This window comes from Larus michahellis, chromosome 3, assembly GCF_964199755.1.
Source record: "Larus michahellis chromosome 3, bLarMic1.1, whole genome shotgun sequence".
NCBI classification, from domain to species: Eukaryota; Metazoa; Chordata; class Aves; order Charadriiformes; family Laridae; genus Larus; species Larus michahellis.
Genome location: NC_133898.1, coordinates 9,339,509 through 9,361,279, shown reverse-complemented (window position 1 = coordinate 9,361,279; position 21,771 = coordinate 9,339,509). Strand labels below are relative to the sequence as shown.

General features: G+C 41.9%; 1 protein-coding gene across 4 annotated transcripts in view; it reads right to left on the bottom strand.

Annotated features, from left to right (window-relative positions):
• XPO1 (exportin 1) overlaps positions 1–20,912 on the bottom strand; it is a 38,326-nt gene extending 17,414 nt beyond the window's left edge. The window contains exons 1-6 of one of the 4 annotated variants that reach the window (XM_074578518.1): positions 20,736–20,912; positions 19,998–20,021; positions 16,237–16,368; positions 12,393–12,494; positions 8,415–8,487; positions 19–80 (exon numbers count right to left, since the gene is read on the bottom strand). In XM_074578518.1, coding sequence (XP_074434619.1) covers positions 19–80; positions 8,415–8,487; positions 12,393–12,494; positions 16,237–16,362 — 363 coding nt within the window. In that variant the 5' untranslated portion in view covers positions 16,363–16,368; positions 19,998–20,021; positions 20,736–20,912. Of the gene's footprint in view, positions 1–18; positions 81–8,414; positions 8,488–12,392; positions 12,495–16,236; positions 16,369–16,947; positions 17,054–19,091; positions 19,220–19,319; positions 19,374–19,997; positions 20,054–20,735 lie in introns of those variants that run through there. The other 3 variants (XM_074578517.1, XM_074578520.1, XM_074578519.1) reach the window with 3 other exon arrangements.
• Positions 20,913–21,771: the final 859 nt, after the last annotated feature.

The following is a 21,771-nucleotide window of genomic DNA, read 5'->3' as shown; positions in this document are numbered from 1 at the left end:
TGAAAAGAAGGCACTTACTTCTACACATGTTGGGTCAGATGAGGTCTTGATAATTAGGCCAACAACATATTTTTTAATACCTGCAGAAGAGTTAGGAATTTATTTTCAACTATGCCAGATATCACGAGTACAGTAATAAATATTTTTGAATTCAGATTCTTCACATGTTTTTAAAAAGAAACACCTCTAATGAACATACATGCACATCTCGGTGAGCATCCCTCTTCACTTGTATGGAAAAATCCACCTTTGGATCAATTCTGCAAGAGGGTATTTCAAATGTACAAGAGGGCTTTATACTTAAGGTATTTCAATTAAACAACAGGAAAATGGACTAAGGATCAGAGTGTACTTGTAGTAGTTTACACCAGATCAATCTATCAGCTTCCAAAAGGCTGCAAGAACTCGTGAGGAAGCCAGCATTGGCAGCACTGCACAGAACTACATTAGGCTGAGGACAGAAAGACAGCATCCAGCACTGTCCAGACCCCGACACATACTGCGATAGGAACTTACAAATGCTGCTGTAGAGCTCCCTCAGTAAAATTTATTTCTACCCAATATGATTTTCAGATCATACCTAACAACCGAAAGTTGGCAAATATACTCTTACTGCCTCAGCCAAATGTTTACAATGGCAAGACAAAAAATACAAACAAGAGAGTCCTCCATCTTCTTTGACTAATGCTTTTTTATTAATAAAAAGCAAACTCCAAGAATAAAGAGAGCTTTCTAAGCACAACTCAAATTTTAATGCCAAGTTAGCTAGAACTGCACGGAGAGCTTCGGTACATCACCTTTCACCTTCACTGTATGTAAAAGTTCAGCAATGCTCCAGTTCACCTAGACGATCCATTTTAAACACAGGAATTCTTAAGCACAGCATTTAAAAGTAAAAGCACCGTGCCGGAGCTTAGCAAAGGTTTCCCTGCACAATCTTAAAAGAACAAAACTTAAACCTTTATTCACCACTATAGTACAATGCACTTGGATTTGGACGACTGTGCTCTTATGGCACACATGGATACTGTGGATTACGAAACTCAATAAATTCTGGTTTGCTGCTTTTGCATTTTCTGCTTAAATTGTCAACTGAGGGCACGGGCTGTATTTAAATCACTCGTTTTGTTGTGTTTCTTCTACAAATGTTTTTAAATTGCTTTAGAGTTTTCAGCTCCACCACACAGTATCCTCAGCTCCCTCCTCACTGTTAACCTACCAGTGACTGAAGACATGGAAACCATGGCTTTCCAAGCGACTTTTCATCATGATATACATATATAAAACTACTCTGTACAAAAACATCTGACTCCAGATCATCTGTGCATGTCTTTTCTTGGAGTCACTAACTAGATGAACATTACTAACAGTTCTACTTCAACAGAGCTTTGACACGATGATCGATCTCACCACACCGGGATTAAACACTTTCAAACCGGGCAAACGTTTTCTTGTCATAGTGAAGTCTTACAATAGGTGTATATTTTGCTCTTCAACTTGATGAACCTCAAAATCTGGTTTCAACCCTTCCTTCAACAAGAGTCAACTGACTCATGCAGACAAAACACATGTGTTGAAAATTTTAGGAAAAGTCACTACCCAGAAGAACACCTTATGTTGAAGACATTTTGTTTCCCCCTAACCGCTGTTCTAAATTTTAAAACATTTCTAATACTTTATCAGAATTAGTAATTTTTTTGCATTTCAGGCCCGAGCAACAGGATTAAAAGAAACATTTTGCTAATTGCATTCTCATGAAATCTGGAAAACTAGATCTAGACTTCGAGCCATTAGATCCCTACTGGACAGGAGCTGTTCTACGGGTAGTTTCAATTACAAATGAAAATATTTGTCATTACCAACTGGGATCAATGCACACTACTCCAGAAGAATGGTCACTAGCAAAATAATCATCACTGTCAGTAACTGGGTAAGAGTTATTACCAAGCACTAGCTTTACACCATAGGCATGTCCTAGTATTTTAAAGCTAAAAACCACATGCTTTGCTGAAGCATTACAGTAATTCAACAGATGAGATAGGAAAGCCCCCAAAATAGTATGGAAACAGGTTTGCAGTGCCAGAAACTAAACTATTGTAACTGTCTGCCAAACCACTAAGGGAAGCCTACTGATGCAACTCTGCATTTCAAAAAGGAATTAGAAAGCGAGTGTTGTTCTTAGACTTCCGACTGCAAAGCTGCACATTTTCCATCTTGCTGCATCAATAGTATTATGCTTTTCAGTTATAACTTGAATGATAAGCCACCATCCATATGGCCTTGAGATCAGCAGATGAAAACAGTTGCTCAGGACCAAAGCTTCTCCATGGGAAAAAAGAAATAATGATAGCCACCACAGCTCAAAAGAACAACCTGAAAAGTTTGATAGTTTTCACTGGTCTTCTAAGGTCTTCCATCCAGTGAACAAAGGCATATTCTTAATCCCTTAAAAGCATCAGCAATCCAATCCTCTAATGCTTTTTTGGGCTTAAATGGCATTTTCTCCTTTTTTTTTTTTTTTCAACTGAAGTATTGTGGTTTCTGTTCCATATTTAATAGCTCATTTCTTTATCATTCCACAGGAAAGATAGTTCTCAGTAGAACAAAGATATTTCAACTTCATACTCTGACAAAAATCAACACAAACTCGTTACCATTTTTCAGCACAGCATAGCCAAGAAACTGGTCAAGGGTAGCAGTCCACTAGATTTGCTAAAATCAGTGTGTTTTGAGAAGTTAAAAGGAAGCGTTATTTTAAGGAGACAGGTACAGGATGTGCACAAGCCACACAGCCACTGCCTAAAAGGTCTCCTTCAATCACAGAAGCATCTGAATAAGTCTTGGAGATGGCAACACCACTACTGTCAAGTTCAGGCCCTTCACTGAGACAAAGAGGGAGAGAGACACATTCCTGGAAAACAGGCCTTCCAATAAAAGAGATTTACATCTGACATCACAACTACGCTGATCTCCTGACAACCTGACACCAAAGGGAGCAGGTTCTGTTTTCCATTCCAAAACTGTCACTGACACAGCACTGGCAGTCCTAGCACCTGCTCAAGAACTCATTCAGGGGCTCAATTAGTGGGAAAATAGAGTTACCAAAAAAGATCAATAGTTTTAAAATCGTTTTGAAATTATCTCCTGCCAGCTTAGTTCCCCGAACCAGTTCACTAAAGGGCCAGAGAAGCACATCAAAGACATCAAAAAGTGCACAGTGAGGAACATCTTTATCCACAGCAATGAAGTAGTAGATCAACCAAGTCCCCACATCAAACTATGTTCTAATCCTCAGAAAGGCTGGACATCATCGCTGTCAGAAGGCCTGGACTAGTGCCACTGTTAGCATTTTCTGGTAAGCGAAGTACAAAAAGTACTTTTGTCCAAACTACAAAAAAATGAAGCATAGAACAAGGACATTAATCCAAGGCCTCTTAGAAAGTTTCTGGATGAGCATTAGATATTATAGTCCTTGTGTGAAAGTTGCTCCCCTATGGATAGGCGAACATACCATAAAAGTGAAACACTTTCTGGACCGAAGGCTATTTTCACAGGTGACCCAAGCCCTGCAATGGTTAGCGCTGGACTGGGACAGTGAGGAACATCCCATTATCCAACATTAGTAAATTCCGCAGTCTAAACTTGGAAAGCGTGAAATATCCTACAGTTTAATCTTCAGATGCACTTTTAGAAGCAAATACATCTCATCTAGGCTGTGTAACCTGAGTTCCGAGGAGTTCCTATGGTGAGCGAATACTCAGCAGCAGCAAGTACACACCTGTAGACAAAACCACTTCTTGTACTTAAGACATACAAGCACATCCTTTTATGCAGTTACAAAGCACAAACATTTAACAAGCATTGAAAGTTATCGTAATTGGTGCTGCAGATGCGAGCTTACACTAGTATACTAAAATTAACAAATTCTCTGCTTATATTAAAGAATAAGATGCATAAGTGAAGCAGGTGGACAACGTAGCTCAGCAAATTCACGTTGTTTTGCAACCAAAATTAGAATTTCAAATCTTAAAGCTGAATTGTCCCCTCCAGGGATGTCTGTATGCATACATGCTTATACTAAACTGTTTAAGTAGCCCCAAAACATGGTCAAAATACCATCTTATTTTTAGTCTTAAGAAACAATGCTATCCCATATTGTCCCACAAATCACCTTTCTCCATTAGAGGTGAACCCGATCAATCAATTATCTATTTGTTTTTCAGCAGAACAAGAAAAGCTAATTCATGAAAACTCTTGAAAAGGGCATAAAGCTTGTCTTCCCCCAACAAACGCAGAAGTGCCACGTAGCTCATTCCCCCTTCATTACAGAGAATCAAAAAACATCTCTTTGTGAAGCAGGTCAGAAATTTCCATTAAAATGTCTAATCACTCCACAGAAAAATCTCTTCCACAGCAGCTTCCACAGCATCATAAGCTTTAATACTTAACTCCAGGACCTTCCTTTAAGCCACTAACTGCGTCTCTCTGAACACTTCACTTTTCCCCCCCCCCACTCCATTTCAAAATGAGAAAAGTCGTACAGGCAATTCAGATTTCATAACGAAGAAGTGCTTATCCATTCCAACTCAAACCACTCCAGAAAAGCTCGCTCTGTTCACAGGAACATAATTTCATTTCACATTGCAGGATTAATGAAACGTATCACTGAGCTGGAAAACCAAGAAGCCCTTAGTTCTAGGCAGGTTTTCACACTGTAAGAGAAAATCCTATTGAGACCACAGCACTTCAACCAAATGACATCCTTTATAAGTGTCATTAAACAATCTGCTCTACAGATATCGGAGTTTGAAGCAGTTTAGTATCACCTCAGTAAACTGAGAATTTTTACTTCAGAATGATAGTACAATACTCTGGAAATAAGCCAAGTTCACCACCATATGGCATGTTCTGGAATACGCCACCCACTCACCTTTCACTAAAGCAGCCTCAGTAAGGTTTGAATGAAAACCACATCGCATCATTTGTATATGTGTAAGAGCAACCCAAAGCATTCTCTTAAAGACTATATAAATTACAAAGTGCAAGTCCAGACCATTGCTATGGTCTACTGCTAAACATTTGAAGGCTGAATGTGCAGCGCAGGCCAGACATCTCATTTAACTCAAACTGACCAGTTCTTTCTTCCACAAACGTCACTTTTGTCTAGATAACCAGGTCAGCAACTGGTTCAAGCTGCTAACTCCAAAAGCAAACAAAAAAAATTCAAGAACAAGAAAAAGCAGAGTAATCACATAAGCATTTTAGAAACGTGAATTGTTTTGCCCAAATCCTGGTTTAGAATTATGGGCAGATATGGACGAACTTCCCCAAACTGCTTACAATCCTCAACCCTCAAAATCCAGGACAACTGCAGAACAGGAAAAACTTTTAACAAGTTAAAAGGTATCAGGGCCAGAAGAGCTCAAGACTAAAAGCTATTTTAAAATAATACAAGACAACTTAAGAATGGAGTTTCAAGTCCAAAGAACGCATGTGAAGAAAACATTTTCCAACTTGCATTTGGAATTTCAGGCTGGAAGCTAAAGCCACCCAGCATTCAGGCAGAAGTGATAACGACACCCTGGCTAACCTCAAGGCCCAACAAGTCACCCTGATCTACAACTGGAGGTATAGCTAGGGGGGAAAAAGAGAAAAAAATACTTAAAAAAGGCTACAGTTCAGTCTCTGATTAATGACATCATTTCATTTCTCCAAGAATTTTCAGGCAGGTTGTTTCAGAAAACTTCCATTCACTGACAGCTCAACTGAGGTCTGCTCTTAACTTCAACTCTTAAGTGCTGCTATTGCTACAAAGGGAAAACAGTATTTTCTCATAAATGGATTTAGTTTCATCTCAACCAAAAGTAAGATTTGTCAGCTGTATTTACTACACAAATCAAATCAGATCTGTTAAGTTTCATAAAGTAAGATGTAAGATAAAATTAACTGATTTATAACCTGCATGGATTGCTTTCTTACTAAGCATTACTTTGTTAGATTGAGTTTCAGTTTCCTGCACCCATATTTTACTAGTTATACTTCAAACAGGAAAATCCTGTCAGCTAAAGGAATGACTGGAGTCAGAATCAAGGAAACCTCAATTTAACCAGTCTTCTTATCTCCCAGGTAATCAAACCGTCTGAATGAGCTCTGGAGCAGTTCCTTTGTACCAGCCAGCATCATCAGCCAAAAACATCTTAAAAAAAGCCACCACAGACCAGATGAAACTGGATTCGAGATAAAACATTGATTCTCCCTCCTACACCATCGAGGCCAAGATGGATCAAATGCCACAGTATGCTAAATATATTTGGTTCCTCTTCTACTGCTGCACGGGAGAAACCAGGCAAATAAAAGCCAACTAACTCAATTCCCCTAAAATGTTAGAATAAAAGACAATTTCACAGTTTTAGTGTGGCACTGTGAAAGGGAAAATATTTTTAAAGGTTGAACTGAAGACACATTTGTTAGGATGAATGTGTTTTTTTTCCTCTGTAATCTTCAGAAATAGTACGTAAATCAGGAAAAATAAGAATATAATAGTTAAAGTTGATTGAACAACTACAGATAGTAACTTCATTTTGCATTGTAATGTATTGAGCTCTAGTCATTGCACCTTCTCAGATGACAGGAACCAGTTAAACAGTACTACTGTGCCTGCAAACAGTCAAGTAACAAAAATCTAAACCACTAACTCAAATATATCAGTTCCACAATTCATTTAAGCCATGTAACCAGTATTATCTTGGCATCTCGACACCAGATGAGATAACGATCCAAAGCACAGCCAGCATCCTCATCCTACCACCACTAGTTCTGATCTATTCTGTGCATTAAGAGCATGTCTTTTTAAGATTCACAATTACGGGATTATATTCTGTATTTGACTATCAAGGAAGTCTACCTCTGTGACATCTCTTATTCTGCTACACCTCACTTGACCAGCAGGCAGTGGCAAGCTGAGTAACTGCTTCGAACTACTGACTCTTTTCTTCCTGCTCTGCACCCACAGCCAAGAACTTTAGGAGTACAACTTCCAAATGCTGAAACTAAGCACCCATAGTCAGGAATGTAACAAGATATGAGTAAACTGAGATTAGTTATTAAAAGCACGCAGGAGACTTAACTTCAGGGTGCTCCCTTAGTTTCTCAAATGGACATAGTTGTGTTTGAGCCTTAGTTGAAGCTGTTCCCTAAAAGCCTGCAAATCTGTTTCCAACAGCAGAATGAACATGAAACCACAATTCCACTTTCAAGAAGAGCTAGGCTTTATCTGTCAACCTGTAGTTGGAAGAAGTGGGGGGAAAGGTAAGAAGAATAATAACCGAAGACGTGCAAGTCTCTCTCTACACATGTTTGCACTGATATTTACAGTTACATTTTAATCAATAGTTTCAGAACCTAAGCACTGGCAGAAAAAATTTGAAGGATATCTTAGCATTGCTAATAAAAGCACACAGCACAACACAGAAATCTGGAGTAACTTTAATGAGTTCCAAACGCAGCTTTTAGTAGAAAGTATAGAACGGTGACAATGTTCAATGTCAAGAATTTAAAGTAGTTGTACTTAATATTTAAGTCCAAGTTATCATGACTTGGCAGAAAGCTACGTGAACAAGCACTAAACCTGTCTCATAGAGGTACCTTCATCTACCATAGCTAGCATCTAAAATTCAACATACACTGCAAGCTACAAGGGAGGGAAGAGAAAAAAACAAAACAAAACCAAAACCACAGCATTTAAGACTTCCAGATTCCTTGCAATGACAGGAGTTTGGGGTTTGCCCTACACTGCACTTCCAGTTACAGCAATCTAGCTTCATATACGCTTACACGAATTGAAAGCAGACTTTACAGTATCTCACTGCCTAAGAGAATGAATGACCATTAATAGGTAAGACTATGCTTTTACTTAGTGTTTGTATTTTTAAGTAAAAGTCACATAAATCTACACGTGCTACCAGACAGACGACAGTCTACCAGAGAAAGGAGAGCGTGCTGGTGGGGCTGTGTACACAGCCCAGGCAGGCAGCAGAGAGCCTCTTGTGCCAAGTAGAGAGAACCAAAACCTACCCTACCCCAAAGCCAGGAGCTAACTTCAGAAGCTGCCTAGGGTTAGACCTCCTCAGGTAAGTTTGGCCATTAAGTCAGTACAACACTTAAGCAATGGATGTTTCAAAACTATCAGTCACACCTTTTACCTTCCCATGACATTTACAGAATTTCAGGTGCCCACCATCCCACTGAGATCATCATCACAAAAAGGGAAACACACGGTTCTGTTACCCAGACAACATGATAAAAAGTTACTAGCCTAATTGTATTTGAAGCTGAAAATTACTTACACAGGGACTGACAGCCTAAGTATCAGTTAATACACAAAGTCAAGAGGAAAAGGCAAAATTCCTCCCTACCTTCACACTGGTTCCTTGGAAGGATCTTCCATCTTGTTTTTATCACATTTTCCAAGATTTGCAGCCCATAATACTGAAATTGGAGAAGAACAAAATGTGAGTACATTACTGTAAGACTAACTTATTTTCAGGACTCTCATTCAATCAGACATTCACGCTTAACATCTAAGACTTCAAGATTATTAAACTAACAATTTTATATGTCTATTCACCCATTTACTGACGTTTCATGCATTTCTTTTTTCTTGTTTTATTCTTCACTATACTAAGTCCTGCTGTTTGATCATGCTCACACCAGGAGGGGGGGAAAAAAAAGAAAAAAAAATAATGAAAAGCCCTCTGGCAGACAATTTTGGCTATCTGGAGAAGAGAAAGTAGCAGCCAGATATGAATTTGCATCATAAATGACTGCTCATATGTTCAAGCATTAACACAACCAGGCTCCTAAAATATTTAGTAGCTTGGATGGTCTCAAGCTTCCTATCGTTCCTCTAAGAGCTGAAAAAAAACACCACTTTGTCTTAGCATCACATGTCCTGAAACTGGCACTTTCTAAAGAAAGTATTTCGCAAACTTCACTGGTGTGTTACTTTAGGAACAGCAAGACAACCCACAGGTTTATTTAATTTCAATACCCACCCCAATATGGCAGCTATTTCTACTATTTAAAGATGAACTTTTGTGCTCAGTCAAAGAATAATAAAAATGTGAATAAGCTCTTGGAAATCCTTTTACCTTTCAGGAATTCCTTCCTATGTTCTTACCCAAAACCATTACGTTTGTAAAGTATTCGGTAAGGCCAGTCCCTCTGCCCATTTGTCCCTACTGCCAACTCACAGTAACAGGGAAAGAAGTTTGCGATGATACGATCGAAGAACTTTAATATGTAAAACCCCATTAGCATGAATAGACAGGAGAGAAAAGGGGACGAGGTGTTTTGTGTTTACTTTTATCTGCAGTGGATTAGGAAGAAAAAAAAAGATATCACATCAATGCCTGAAAGGTAAACACAAGTTTTCACACTTAAAAGTTTGGCTGAGAATAAGAGTTCCTCTTTAAAATGGTTAGTTGTTATACAAAGTAGGATCATTAGTATTTCAACCAAAGGGATCACATAAACTTCAACTTAATAAAAAAAACCCACAATGTAGACTGTCCCAAACTACATTGTATTAAAATACAATTTTTGCTGTTGTCATCTTAGCATAACCTAGATCCTTTTGCTTCTCTGTCCAACCCAAGTTCCCAGGAGCTTTACATGTACATCCTGCATTTACAAAATATTCTGTCAGCTTCCAAAATCTTGGGTACCAAGGAAAATTATGTGTTAACAGCAAGTTGGCAAGGTATTTTTTTCTGCATGGTCAGCAGCAAGTGTTTATCAACTAGATTTTTAACCTGCAAATTTACTTAACTACTTAATATAAAAGTTAAATGAAATAAAGGGAATGTTCATGTAGGAAAATGTATGAAAACGTTCTCAAGGAAAATGCTTCACTTCACAGGAAGTGATTTCAGCCACTGCTATAGATTCATACATGCCATCTGCACCTCGTCCAGCCTCACAATATATACTTACAAAAGCTTCTAACAATGTTCTAAGTATGTACATTGATATCAGACGCTGCTAACTTTCCTCAAGCAGATCTAAACTTTCCTTTAATTTCTAGATTCTACAGACACACATATTAATAGCCCTTTCAGATAATAGCTAGCCAAAAATGTTAGGTTTGCTTCCAAACTTTTTTCCACTTTGGCTTTTAAGACCAGAATAGCAAGTCTAGTTTAATTTTAGAAAAGCACTAGATGATGAAACAAACTTAAATGAAAATCCTGACATAAACTAAGGGCAGACCTCATCTTTAGTCTTTGATTCCCCACTTACCATTTCCTCTTAGTCAAAGGAAAGGACAGACACCTCTAGCAATTTGCCACACCTATCCCTCATTATCTGCTCAAATATCTAATTCAGATTCACGTACCTTAAACTGTGAAGAGGTTCATGCTGTCTAGGTCTCTACTCGTTCTTTTCTACATATGACTTCAATTCTGCCCCCTCTTAGTGTCTCGTTCACCTCTTCCTCAATATTAGTAATACTCATTTTTTTAACACTTGCACATGAAATGAAATAGCAGCAGTAATAACGCCACTATATACATCTTCACCTACACCTCTTTCTTGCCACACCATGTTTGAAGCCTTCATCAGCCTGCCTAAACACTCTGCAAGGGGCTTTCTAGGGTTTTTATTTTGTTTTTAAGCTTCGTTTGATTTGATGGTTCTAATTTTTGGTATTTCCCCGATAACAAGATAACCAAGCCCCAAAAAAATGTCACTGACACCAATTACAAGTTCTGCCATGTGAACTATCAGAAGCTTACTTTTTAATCAACTATTGCAACAGTGCATGCAAACACATTTAAACTGTGCATAAACCAGAAGTCTTTCAAAATCAATTTGCTCTTGGTTTGCTTGTTTCTAATTGCCTAATAGCAATTCAGTGCCCAGTTATGAAGATGAGGGACAGGTAACAGCAAAGACTGTAAAAAAAGTATGACGTGATCCCTATGGTTGAAATTTCTATGGTACCCTTATTACTTATTCTATGCACCAAATCCCTTTCCCTCCCACCTCCCAAGAAACAAAAACAATTGATGAACAGAATTCAGTTAAAGGGAATCAAAAGGGTAGACCTTGTGGAGGCCTGCCGTCAAAGCCTAGCTGTGTCAGTTGCACAGGAAGACACCCCTTTTCTTCCTATTACAAGCAATCAACATAATGGAACATTATGATTAATATCAGGTAGTGTTAACAGCTTTAATTAAAGAAAAAATATGATTGCATAAAAGCCAAATGTCATAGTGCATAAATTTAGCACCAAATCATTTGCAATTTATGTAAATTGAAGAATTCTTTACCTGTTGCTTTCTTTCTGTTCCTCTAATCATCTCATTTTTCACAAGACAAATTTGAGTTTTTAAAAATACTGTTGATAAATCAACTTAAACATTAGTAATGTCTGTCAGTATAAAAAGCAAAGTTTACCAGGCAAGCAAACAGGCAAACACTGTTACTTAAAGGTTAGCACTTTGAGGAAGTTCTTTACACCATTTTCCCCTAAACTTCAGAGAGCAATGGAAAAAATGGAACTGTTTCATGAATACCGCCTGATTTCAGAAGCCACCCAAACACCATCATTTTCTGTTCGAACACGGTGTGTATCAAGCAGAAAAACATGCACGTCAGTTATTTGAGAAGACTAATCATCAACTTTAAGACAGTGAAAATACATTTTGATCAACTTTTCGGTTCAAACTTCAGAAGTCTTAAGTAAAGCATTTAAAATTGTAGAAAAAACTGAATGCTGCCCCTTTTAGTCTCTACCATGATGGATGGATTTAAAACAGCAGTACAAAGAAAACGTGTTCTGCATATTAGTAAAGACTAGTCTCATACTACATAGAGTTTGGGGTGCTTAACTTTCATTGACTGCTCAAAATCTTGGCCTAATAATAAGGTTTCTATTTTGTCTTTAGTACACCTAGGGACAAATTCTCTCCTGAGTCACATGCACGTGGCTCTCATTATCAGCAATAACAGCCAAGCACTTAACCCAAGGACAAAATGTGACTCTAGGAGACTTTTCATTACTCAGATGTATACAGACACACACCAATCTTTGGAACTGGCATTATGCTTGTATGTGCCTTGAAAAAAACCACCTGCATTTTCAATTTAGGTCTTCCTTTTTTTTTTTTTTTTTTAAAAAAAAGGAGAAAAACTCTTGTCAATGTAAAAGGAGCTTTAAATATTTTGTCCATTTACAGTTCTTGTTTAAAGCCAACTTTGGGAACAAGACAGTAAAAAAAAACGTGGTTTGAATCAAGAGAGTCTATGGCTAAAAATGAGATACCTTCCTCAAAGTTTATGAATGGAAGAAAGAAGAAAGCCAAATCAATAAAAGTTAATTTGCTTACTTTGGTATTCATGTTCTGAGAGAACTCCAAAATAGTATCAACTCTTGTCCACGCATCAGGATGTTCTTTTAAATGAGTCAAGACTTCCTGCGCCATTCTTTGCTAAAAGCAAGTTTGATAAAAATGTATTAGTATTACATTATTTATGAAAATATATACTGTCAGTGAACACATTAACAGGTAATGCCTCCTTAAATCACTTATCCAAGAGTTAGGCAGAACTCAATTAGGAGCAACAAGTCCCTTAAGCCTCCTTCTGTGTGACAGTTAAAAGTTTATTAACAACGAAACTCCAAAAACGCCTTGACGCAAGACAGTTGCTGACTTACTTCCACTCTTCCATACTAAATGATTCATCTAGACCAGCAGTGAACATGTGAAAACAGCACACATTATAGGGAATTAATTTTTCTCCCATTCAAGAAAGTCATCTAGATAAAGCTTTATTCAAGGGCACCCAAATTTTCTTTTCCTACTGGAAGCATTCCTATAAAACGCCAGCTTTAAGGAGCACCATACCACGCTGCAAAGTTGTTGGTGTAGGAACTGTTGATTTTATTTTGAAGAACCATGGAGTGGAGCATTAGAGGTCTCCATTCCCTACTTCTGAGGAATCCCTTGTTGTATCTAACAGCTTACAAAACAATAATAAAAACTGACTGGGGGGAGGAAGGGAGTTGGTCATGCTAATGGCTTGTTCTTCCTTGGGACTGACATTACCAATTATTGTACTAGATACTATGGTTCCAGTAACTTGCAAAACCTCATCTGAAGCAATTACGCACTGAAACACTGAATTCATTATAGCCATCCTTTACAAAAGCCTGGATGTCCATAAACATTTTTTTTTTTAGGGAGCCAAATGATGTTAGCTATTTTCAAAAATGCAGTGTAGTGACAAATCTTGCTGCAAATTACATCACCTACAAACATCAGACAACATCTTACCAACAAGATCAACTTTTTACATAACGATTAACAGAACTTAGTTTATTCTTTCACTGCACTGTAGAGCCAATTCAATGGCATTACAAAGCAGTTAAAACTTTACTTAGGATTAACTTCAACAGTTAGAAACTCACAGCAGCTATGCAGATTTCTAGTCTGCTGCAAAGAACATACTTGAGCTAATCATCAACTGGTATAAGAAAGCATTTATTTTGAGTAAAACAGAAACCCCATCAAGACCCCAAAATCTGTATACGTATAATGTGAGAACAGACAAATTGGGTATGGGATTTAGCAAATTAAAATTGAAAGCCACAACAGTAAAGAGCCAGGATGTCTAAAATAACTGTACAACACTGGCATCCCTACTTAATATAATTTAGCATAGTGGAGCAATTCCCAGTCTGATACTGCCTTTGACTAGCAAGTAACTCCCCGTAGATTTGATATGGAGAAGTACCACACAAATGAAAAGGAATATCCCAAAGCAGTACAACCATATTCTCACAGTGTCACATCAGAGCTTAAAAAAAAAATAATAAAAATCAGCACTTTTGATGCAGTTTAATGTAAGAGGGAAAGAATAGCTGTATTATTTCCAGGTTCAACCTGGGTGTGTTTTTTTCATACTGGCCTCCTCAGTGCTTCTAACACTGGTGACAGATCACAGGATCAAATTTCAACACCAAAAAAATAAATGCTTAATATCCTTCTCCCAAGCACTGAAAAGTTTGCTCCCATACCCACTAACCCCTTTTCTGGACATCAATTCCTGTAGTTTCATAAAAAGGGTATAAATTTAACAGTAATGCTTAATTCAAGATCAAAGCCTCACTGTGTAGTTGCTACCAAAAAGAAAAGCAGTTAGGGAAGTTTTAACAGACCAATGGAACTCCAGAGTCTGGGATGAGCCCAGGTAAAGATCTCTGAGTTGTCTGAGGTCTCCCTCAGTCATGTGTTGCACTAGGGCAGGGTTGGGGACATTCTTTCTTTTCAGAGAAGTATACCAAAAAAAGCTAAGAACAGGGAGGGTGGGGGGAAGGTAGAAGTGTAGGACAGAAAAGAGCTGCTTTCTTGCCTAATATAGATCAGCAGATAAGAGTTTTGCAAGCACAGATAAGAATTAAGCCCGAGGAGGAGACAGGTGAATCTGAAAGCAAGTTCAGCATGGGCCATCCAGGCTGCATTCTAAACCTTTTTTACTCTAACATTACCCTAATCTATTCCAGGCAAACCATTGTTTATCTCCCAATTTTAATAATTGGTTTCCTCAACTTCTATTATTCCTGTCACCCTTTAAGTCATGATTTTGAGCTGCCAGGCTCCACAGAGAAGCATTTTTTCCTGCAGGAACTGTTGAACTCCTTGGAAGAGATAAGAGCTCACAGACTCACTGAAATATGTCTCCACCTTTGGAAACATACTAAAATAGCAAGCCAAATTTTCACTGAAGTGTCACATGTTAGTACAGGAACTTAAATTTATACCATAATTCATTTTTGTCAGTTAAGAACCACCTCTTGAATTTTTGCTTCTTATTGCATTAATTTTCTAAATAGTGAGACAATACCCAGCTGTCGTAAATGAAGCAACTTCTCGCAATACCAGAACAATGACAATTTGATCATTGTATTTAGTGTTAATCCTCTATTCTCCTTATAAACCTTCACAACTTTCTAAACCCCATTCAAACCAAACAATACTATAAGCACCACCTACTTTATAAGGCAGTAAACACACATATCACTTACAAAACAAGCACTCAGAAGTCCATACTTTTATGGCAAAAGCTACAAGAAGTTTTCTGTCATATGATCATTTTAAAAACTACAGCTAGTAACTATTTGAATTTAGGAAATTAAAAATGCAAATGTCTCAAAAACCAGCAAGGTATTTCAGAACCTGTAGGAATTCAGATTAGTAAGCCTTACAAAAACTTAAAAAAAAAACAGATACACAAGTATAAGCAAGTATATTATTGTTTATTCTAACGTCTGGAAGGAATAGAAAAGCATTAGCTACTTTGTCTCATTTTAATTCACTTCTTATTGTTGTGCAAGAATATCTTAATAAGAGATGCCTGACACTGAAATTTCCAATTTGTTAAGCATGAACAATTAAAATTTGCCAGAAGAGGAACTATGCCAACACCCTTTTAGCAATATTTGCTTTCAACATTTAAGTCTATTTCTTGAACTACTTTGGAAATAAGATAAAAGCAACACAAGATTCACTTTCAAGACAATATATGTAAACACACAAATGCACACATTTCCCCAACATAAACTTAAGACTTCACAACCTGCACTAAATCCAAAGAAAAAGAGCGCAATAAGAACCTGTACAGACAAACAGTAACGGAAAAAAACACTAGACACAAGAAAGGACAAAGTCTTCTCTCAAATATGTGTGAAATCCTTCTTTAAAGTACAAATACAGTAATAACATAATTAAGATTTTTCTTTTAAATACAGTCCTTCAATGAAGCCAACGTTAAATTTATGGCTTCACAATCCCGTCCATGATGATAAATAACAAGTAACTCATGATGATAAATAACAAGTAACTCAAACCTTCCCGAAGAACTAAGTCAGAGAACTTGAGCTGCAAGCAGAAGTGCCCTTACCAAATTGTACTTGCTCACGCTTTTCCAACTGCAGAAGGCACACTAGAAATGAACACACACCAAACTAACACTTTTCTAAGTGTCATTTCAATGTTCATTACATGAGGCCTGCCTTTAAACCACAACATGTGAATTATCAGTGATATTCCAGTCGCTAGCAGAGTAAATTCATTAACATTACTGATTTTTATTAACTGAATTAAATTTGCTCAACTGCTTTATTATAAGGTTAAACATGGTGAATAAATGAAGGTTCTAAGTCCACATTACCTGTGCGCCTTCTCCATGGTACAAGCAGTTCACCACATTGTCCAAGAGATTGATATCCAGTTTCTGGTTAAAATCCAGCAGCTGACGAGCTGCATGGTCTGCTAACATTGTCATAATTGCTGGCATAGATTACTGCAAAATAAATTTGGAAAAAAATGATTAATTAATAGGAAATTATTATTAGATGTAGTTGTAAAGCAAGCACTTCAATTTAAGCATCTCATTTGAATGACACTAGCTATGTTAGCAGTACTACATAACACCAAATACAACACTTCAATTGTTGAGTGAGCATCAGGACAAACTTTCTGAAAAACTCACACATCACTACCCCAGCTGAATTCTCAGGGTCTTTAGCAGGTGTAACACATAACAACAGTCTGACTAGTCAATGGGCTGTATTATCAGCAAGCTAAAGATTATTTCAGAGCAGGTATCGAACCCTATATCAGTCCCTAAACACATGTAAAACAGTAAGTTTACTGGTAGAAATACCCAGTATCATTACAACCAAAACCCATATTAGCAACCTCAGTCAAATTTTGAGTTTCCGAGGCCAACATGCACATTTAGAAGATCAGTTCTAAAAGCTTGGTCATGGAAGTGAAACGTGATCTACATACATAGTAAGAAACTAGCCAGAGGGCATTTTTCAAATACTTGGAGAAAAAACAAAACTTAAAAGTTAACTACATACAAGTAAAAAATTACCATTGAAACTAAGAAAGTTGACTGTTTGAAGGCACTTTGAGAGAATGAAGTAAGGGGACTGTTAAGTCAGCAGGTTACCCCACGAACCACATTAGATCACTTCAAGCTGAAATGGAATTGTACTGGAGGTTTCAGGTCCCATAAAACCAGCGACACATGCATTAACTCTTTGTCCTAGATATAGCAGCCTCGATATTATGCAAAGGAAGTCAGGTGGGGTGTGTGTGACCGTGGGTGTGCATGTAAGATGCTTACCAGCCAGAGATTGGTACAAGACAAAGGCAATCGCAAAAAGCAAGAAAATAAGCTAGGAACCACAGAACTGTGGATGGTAAATTATAGTCTAACCTTTTCACACCATCCCCCATGTTGGAAGCACCCGATCAAGTTTATTGCCCTCTTCTCACAGTCACTGGCAGCCGTAACACATATTCCTACCCTCTCCTCTACAGCAGCTCTCTGCTATTCACCCTCCTTCTGAGAATCTGTCCTAAAGCTACAAATTTCCTATAAAACTGCTCAAGTGAGAATCAGCCAGAAGCGTGGACAGCAAGATCACTCCCCCTAGCCAACCCCTTCTTTAGAGTAAGCCAGAAGTCAGATCTACTCTTGCTAAAAACTTCATGTGTAAATAAGAATTCGTTTTATGCCTTACATATTTAAGCCATGCTCAAAAGTAAAGAGCAAGACAAACCTGTGCCTCAACCCAAGTAATTACTAATTAAGTGAAAGTCCTACAGTAGCATACAGACAAGGAAAATCTTTTGTTTAGAAATGCATATTTGCAAGTAGCAGCAAGCAGTTTCGTTTACTTCTATACAGAAAGATATCAGTTTCAAACCCCAAACGCTTTAATTGTATTCTGAAGGAAAAACCTCATTTAGTTAGTATTACTACGCTAACATAATCATTTTTAGGGCTCCACCAATATCCAGTCAGCCTTTTTACAGCAGCTACCTGGAAATACAGAAGGAAATAAGCATCAAATAGAAACCGAAATATATTGAGACTAACACTCCACATCTGTCATCCTCCCCAACGTCCTAAAGTTTTCAAAGCGCAACGTTAAGTATGGAAACAAGACACAAAACGGATGATTTCATTCTTTTAACTCAGAAGGACACTTGAAAATTTCATCTCACAGAGGGGCAGCAGCCAGCAGCACTACCAGAAAGAAACAGCACCAATTAATACGCTCTTCAGCTTAGAGCAGTTAATACTCCCACCAGACACGCATGCTTTCAGGCACGCCTCTTTTTGTCCACATCTGGCTTCCATGGCTGAATCCTAAGCCGGGAAAGAGGTTTTCAAACTACAATAAACCTCGTAAATCAGTCGTTCCCCAGGTAGGGCCATTCATTTCAGATTTAAGCCTGTTTCGGTGGTTTTTATGCAGCCCTAAGAGCACAAATGAGGAGCCACATGACCAAGAGAAGTTAGTAACCACATGGAAACAGAAAGGAAATGTTTTGAATAGGGCCCTTTGCCACTCCCAGCATTATCTTCAAAATGACCTACCTACTCGCAAACTGAAGTACAGAAATGGCGGCTTTGTGGTCAATACCAACTGCAATCAACTCCATTTCCTAACATTGTGCCCACACGAAGCTTATAATCTTTTGATTTACTATAGTGCTATACTTTTTTCCCCTTCCATCATGCCTGAAGCCCGGAAGAGGTGTAGACCTCATCTCTAAGACCCACCACTAATCAATTCTTCAATACCGCCAATATACGGGGAAACAGAAAGAAAAGAAGAGAAAAAGTTTTTTTAAAAAAAAAACCTGAACCACAACATAGCAAGAATCTGACATCTACCGAAGGTCAAAAGAACTGCATTTACAACACTGTTTACATAGCTATCCCAACTCTCGATGACCCTGGACCTTTAACACAACAGTTAGCTTATTATGATATATCCGATTCATTTCGGCATGTAGCGCGCAGGAATAAAAGCATACACTTTAAGAGCAAGAAATGCTGAGTATTCACAGTGAACCCTCGAGCACCTTCAACGCGGCTACTTAGAGCTCAGTCGGGGCACCGATTACAGAAAAAACCCCAAACCCCTAGGAGGGGGACTCTGTCCCTTTCCTAAGCATGCAATTCCGCTACCGAAGGCGGGCGAACGACCGCCCCTCTACCCTTTTCCAACGAATTAGTCGCAGGGCTTGTAAATTCCTCCGGCGGCACGACACGGACGGGGAGCACATCGCAAACGCGCTCCCACCGCAGGGAAGCGGCCCCTTCCCCGGCTGCTTCCCCCAGGCCTGCGCCCGCCCTCCGAGCCCCCCCATCGCCCCCGCTTGGCCGCCACCTCCCAGCCTCACAATTTTTCGCCACGGCCGCGCCCGAAATAACTCGACACCCACCCAGCGCGGAGGGAGGCCTTTCCCCCCCCACCGGGCTGCGGTGGCCGCAGGGGCAGGGAGGGATGGGAGGATGGGGGGGGGGGGGGGGGGGGGCAGACCGGCGGCGGGGCCCCGGTGGGGCGGCGGGGCGGGCCGGGGCCCTGCGGAGCGCGGCGGCGGCGCGGCCCCTCCCTCCGCTCCCTCCCTCGGCTCTATACAGGGGCCCCCCACGTGATGCAGGCGGACGTTTCAATACTGCTGCACAGACACACACAAAAAAATATTTCTGGAAACTTCCACTCCTAATAATTTACAGATTATGTCCCTCGGTTTGCCCGTACCCGATCCCAACAACGCCACCCCCGCCCGTTCGGCCCCCTCGTAACGAGGGGCAATGCCCCCCCACCCCCACCTTCGGCTCCCCCCCTCCGCGGGCCGCCTTCCCCGCAGCATCCGCGCTCGGCCGAGCCGAGGATGCTCGTACCCCCAAACCCCATTTTAAACAGCACCCCCCCGCGCCTCAGGGATTCCTCCTCGCAGCACACTGCGCCTCTCCCGCCACAGCCCGGCCCTGCCGGGCACACGGCGGGCCAGACCCCTCCCCGCTCCCCCCACACCTTCTCCCTTGCACCCCCCCCCCTCCCCGCCCCCTCGCGTTACTCATGGCGGACCCCCCCTCCCCTTTCCGCACTTACTTACCTAGGTGTTTCTTACAGCCTCTTCCTTCAAAAAGTAGGGGTGGGTGAGCCAAGTTTCTAACCACACGCCAAAAAAAAATTGAAAATAAACACCACCAAAAATAAGCCTCCCCCCTAAGAAAAAAAAAAAAAAAGCGCAAACCCGAAGGGGGGGCTTAAGCCGAGCGCACCCCCTCCCTGCCGGGCCTGTGCTCCCAGCACCTCTCCTCTCCACCCCACGCTAGCCCTTGGCAAGCGGGTCCCGGCCTCACTGCACTGAGCCGCCCAGCAGAAGCCTACAGCCCCCAGGCGGGCGCTGCCCTCGGCGCGGGGCTCCGCGCACTCCCCTCAGCCCAGGTGGCAAGGCCGCCCGCCGCCGGGCGCGCAGCCCACGGGCCGCGCTTCCCTCCGCTCGCTCGGGGCGTTCGGTGCGGGGCTCCGGCCTCCCCAGGTGGAGTGGGGGGAGGACGGGGAAACGAGGACGGGGACACGGGACTTCTACCTTCCTCGTGGCCCTGGCTCTCCCTCTCCCGCCTGGCTGCCTGCCCAGGCCCGGGGCCGTGCAGCTGGGTCTACTGGCTTACTCCCGTTGCTGCCCGCCCTTCCCCTCGGCTCGGCTCGGCCCGGCCCGGCCGGCGCCTCAGTTCACCCCCGTTCCCATTCCCACCCACCCCCCCCGGGCCCGCGCTCAACTTTGCCCCCCCTCAGCCGCGCCAGCCGCTCCCCCTGCGGGCTCCCCTACGAAGCAGGTCACACGCACGGCGGCGGAGGCGGCGGCGGTGGTAGCAGGGACTGAGCGCGGCGCGTCTCCCCCTCCTAATGCCACAGACTCGGAACCGGCTCAAACCGGTTCAGACTGGGAGATTCCATCTCGGTTTAGTTTTCAGCCCATGGCGCCGCGGAGCGTTTGGAAACCTCGGGCCTCCGCCCAGCCGCCGCTCCCATTGGTCCCGGGCCCTGCCGCCGCGCAAGCGGCCTCGCCGTTCATTGGTCCGAGGGCCTGTCGATCCGCCGCGCGCCTCAGAGGGGCGGAGGGAGCGAGCGGCCGCGCGAGGGGGGGGGGGGGGGGGGAAGAGATGTAGGGGATCCGCCCCCTCTCCAGCAGCGCCTTGCGCGCGGGGGGGGGCGGGGGGCGGGCCGCTGCTGGCTGATAGGTCGGCCCGAGCTGTCACTCAAAGGCGGGCCCGCCTCCTGTTCGCCAAGCGCGGGCGCAGCTGCTGCCGCGCTCTGGTTGGTCGGTGCCTCGGCGTGACGCACGCGCCTGAGCGCGGCGTTTAGAGGCTGCTGAGAGGAAGAGCGCGCGCTGGGCGGCGCGACCGTTGGGAGCCATGGGCTCGTGCCTGAGAGGGGACGGGACGGGACGGGACGGGACGGGGCGGGGGGGGGGCTGGTCCGTAAGGAGAAGGGACTTATCGTCCCCTTTGGGAGGGTTCGAGGTGGCCTTCGGGCAAGCGTCCCGTTACTGCTGAGGCGGTGTTTCTGTGGGGGTGCAGTGATGAGCGGGGAGGGGAGGGGAGGGGGGGGGCGCGCCTGTCTGAGGGGCTGCTGGCGCGGTGGGGCTGTGTCGCAATGGCAGGCCTTGCCTCACAGGCCCGCTTCTCCGGAGCGGGGGCCGTCAGGGAGGTGGATGCTGAGCACAGGGATGAGGCGCTGCTTTGGTGTCCCGAGGCTGGCGGGAAGCTAAAGGCTCAGCTGTAAAGAGTGGGCTGTGTGGGTGGGAGGGGCAGCAGTGAGGGGTTGGTGCTGGCTTACCCCTTACCCAGGCAGTTCTCTTTCCTCTACCAAGGCCCTTGCAG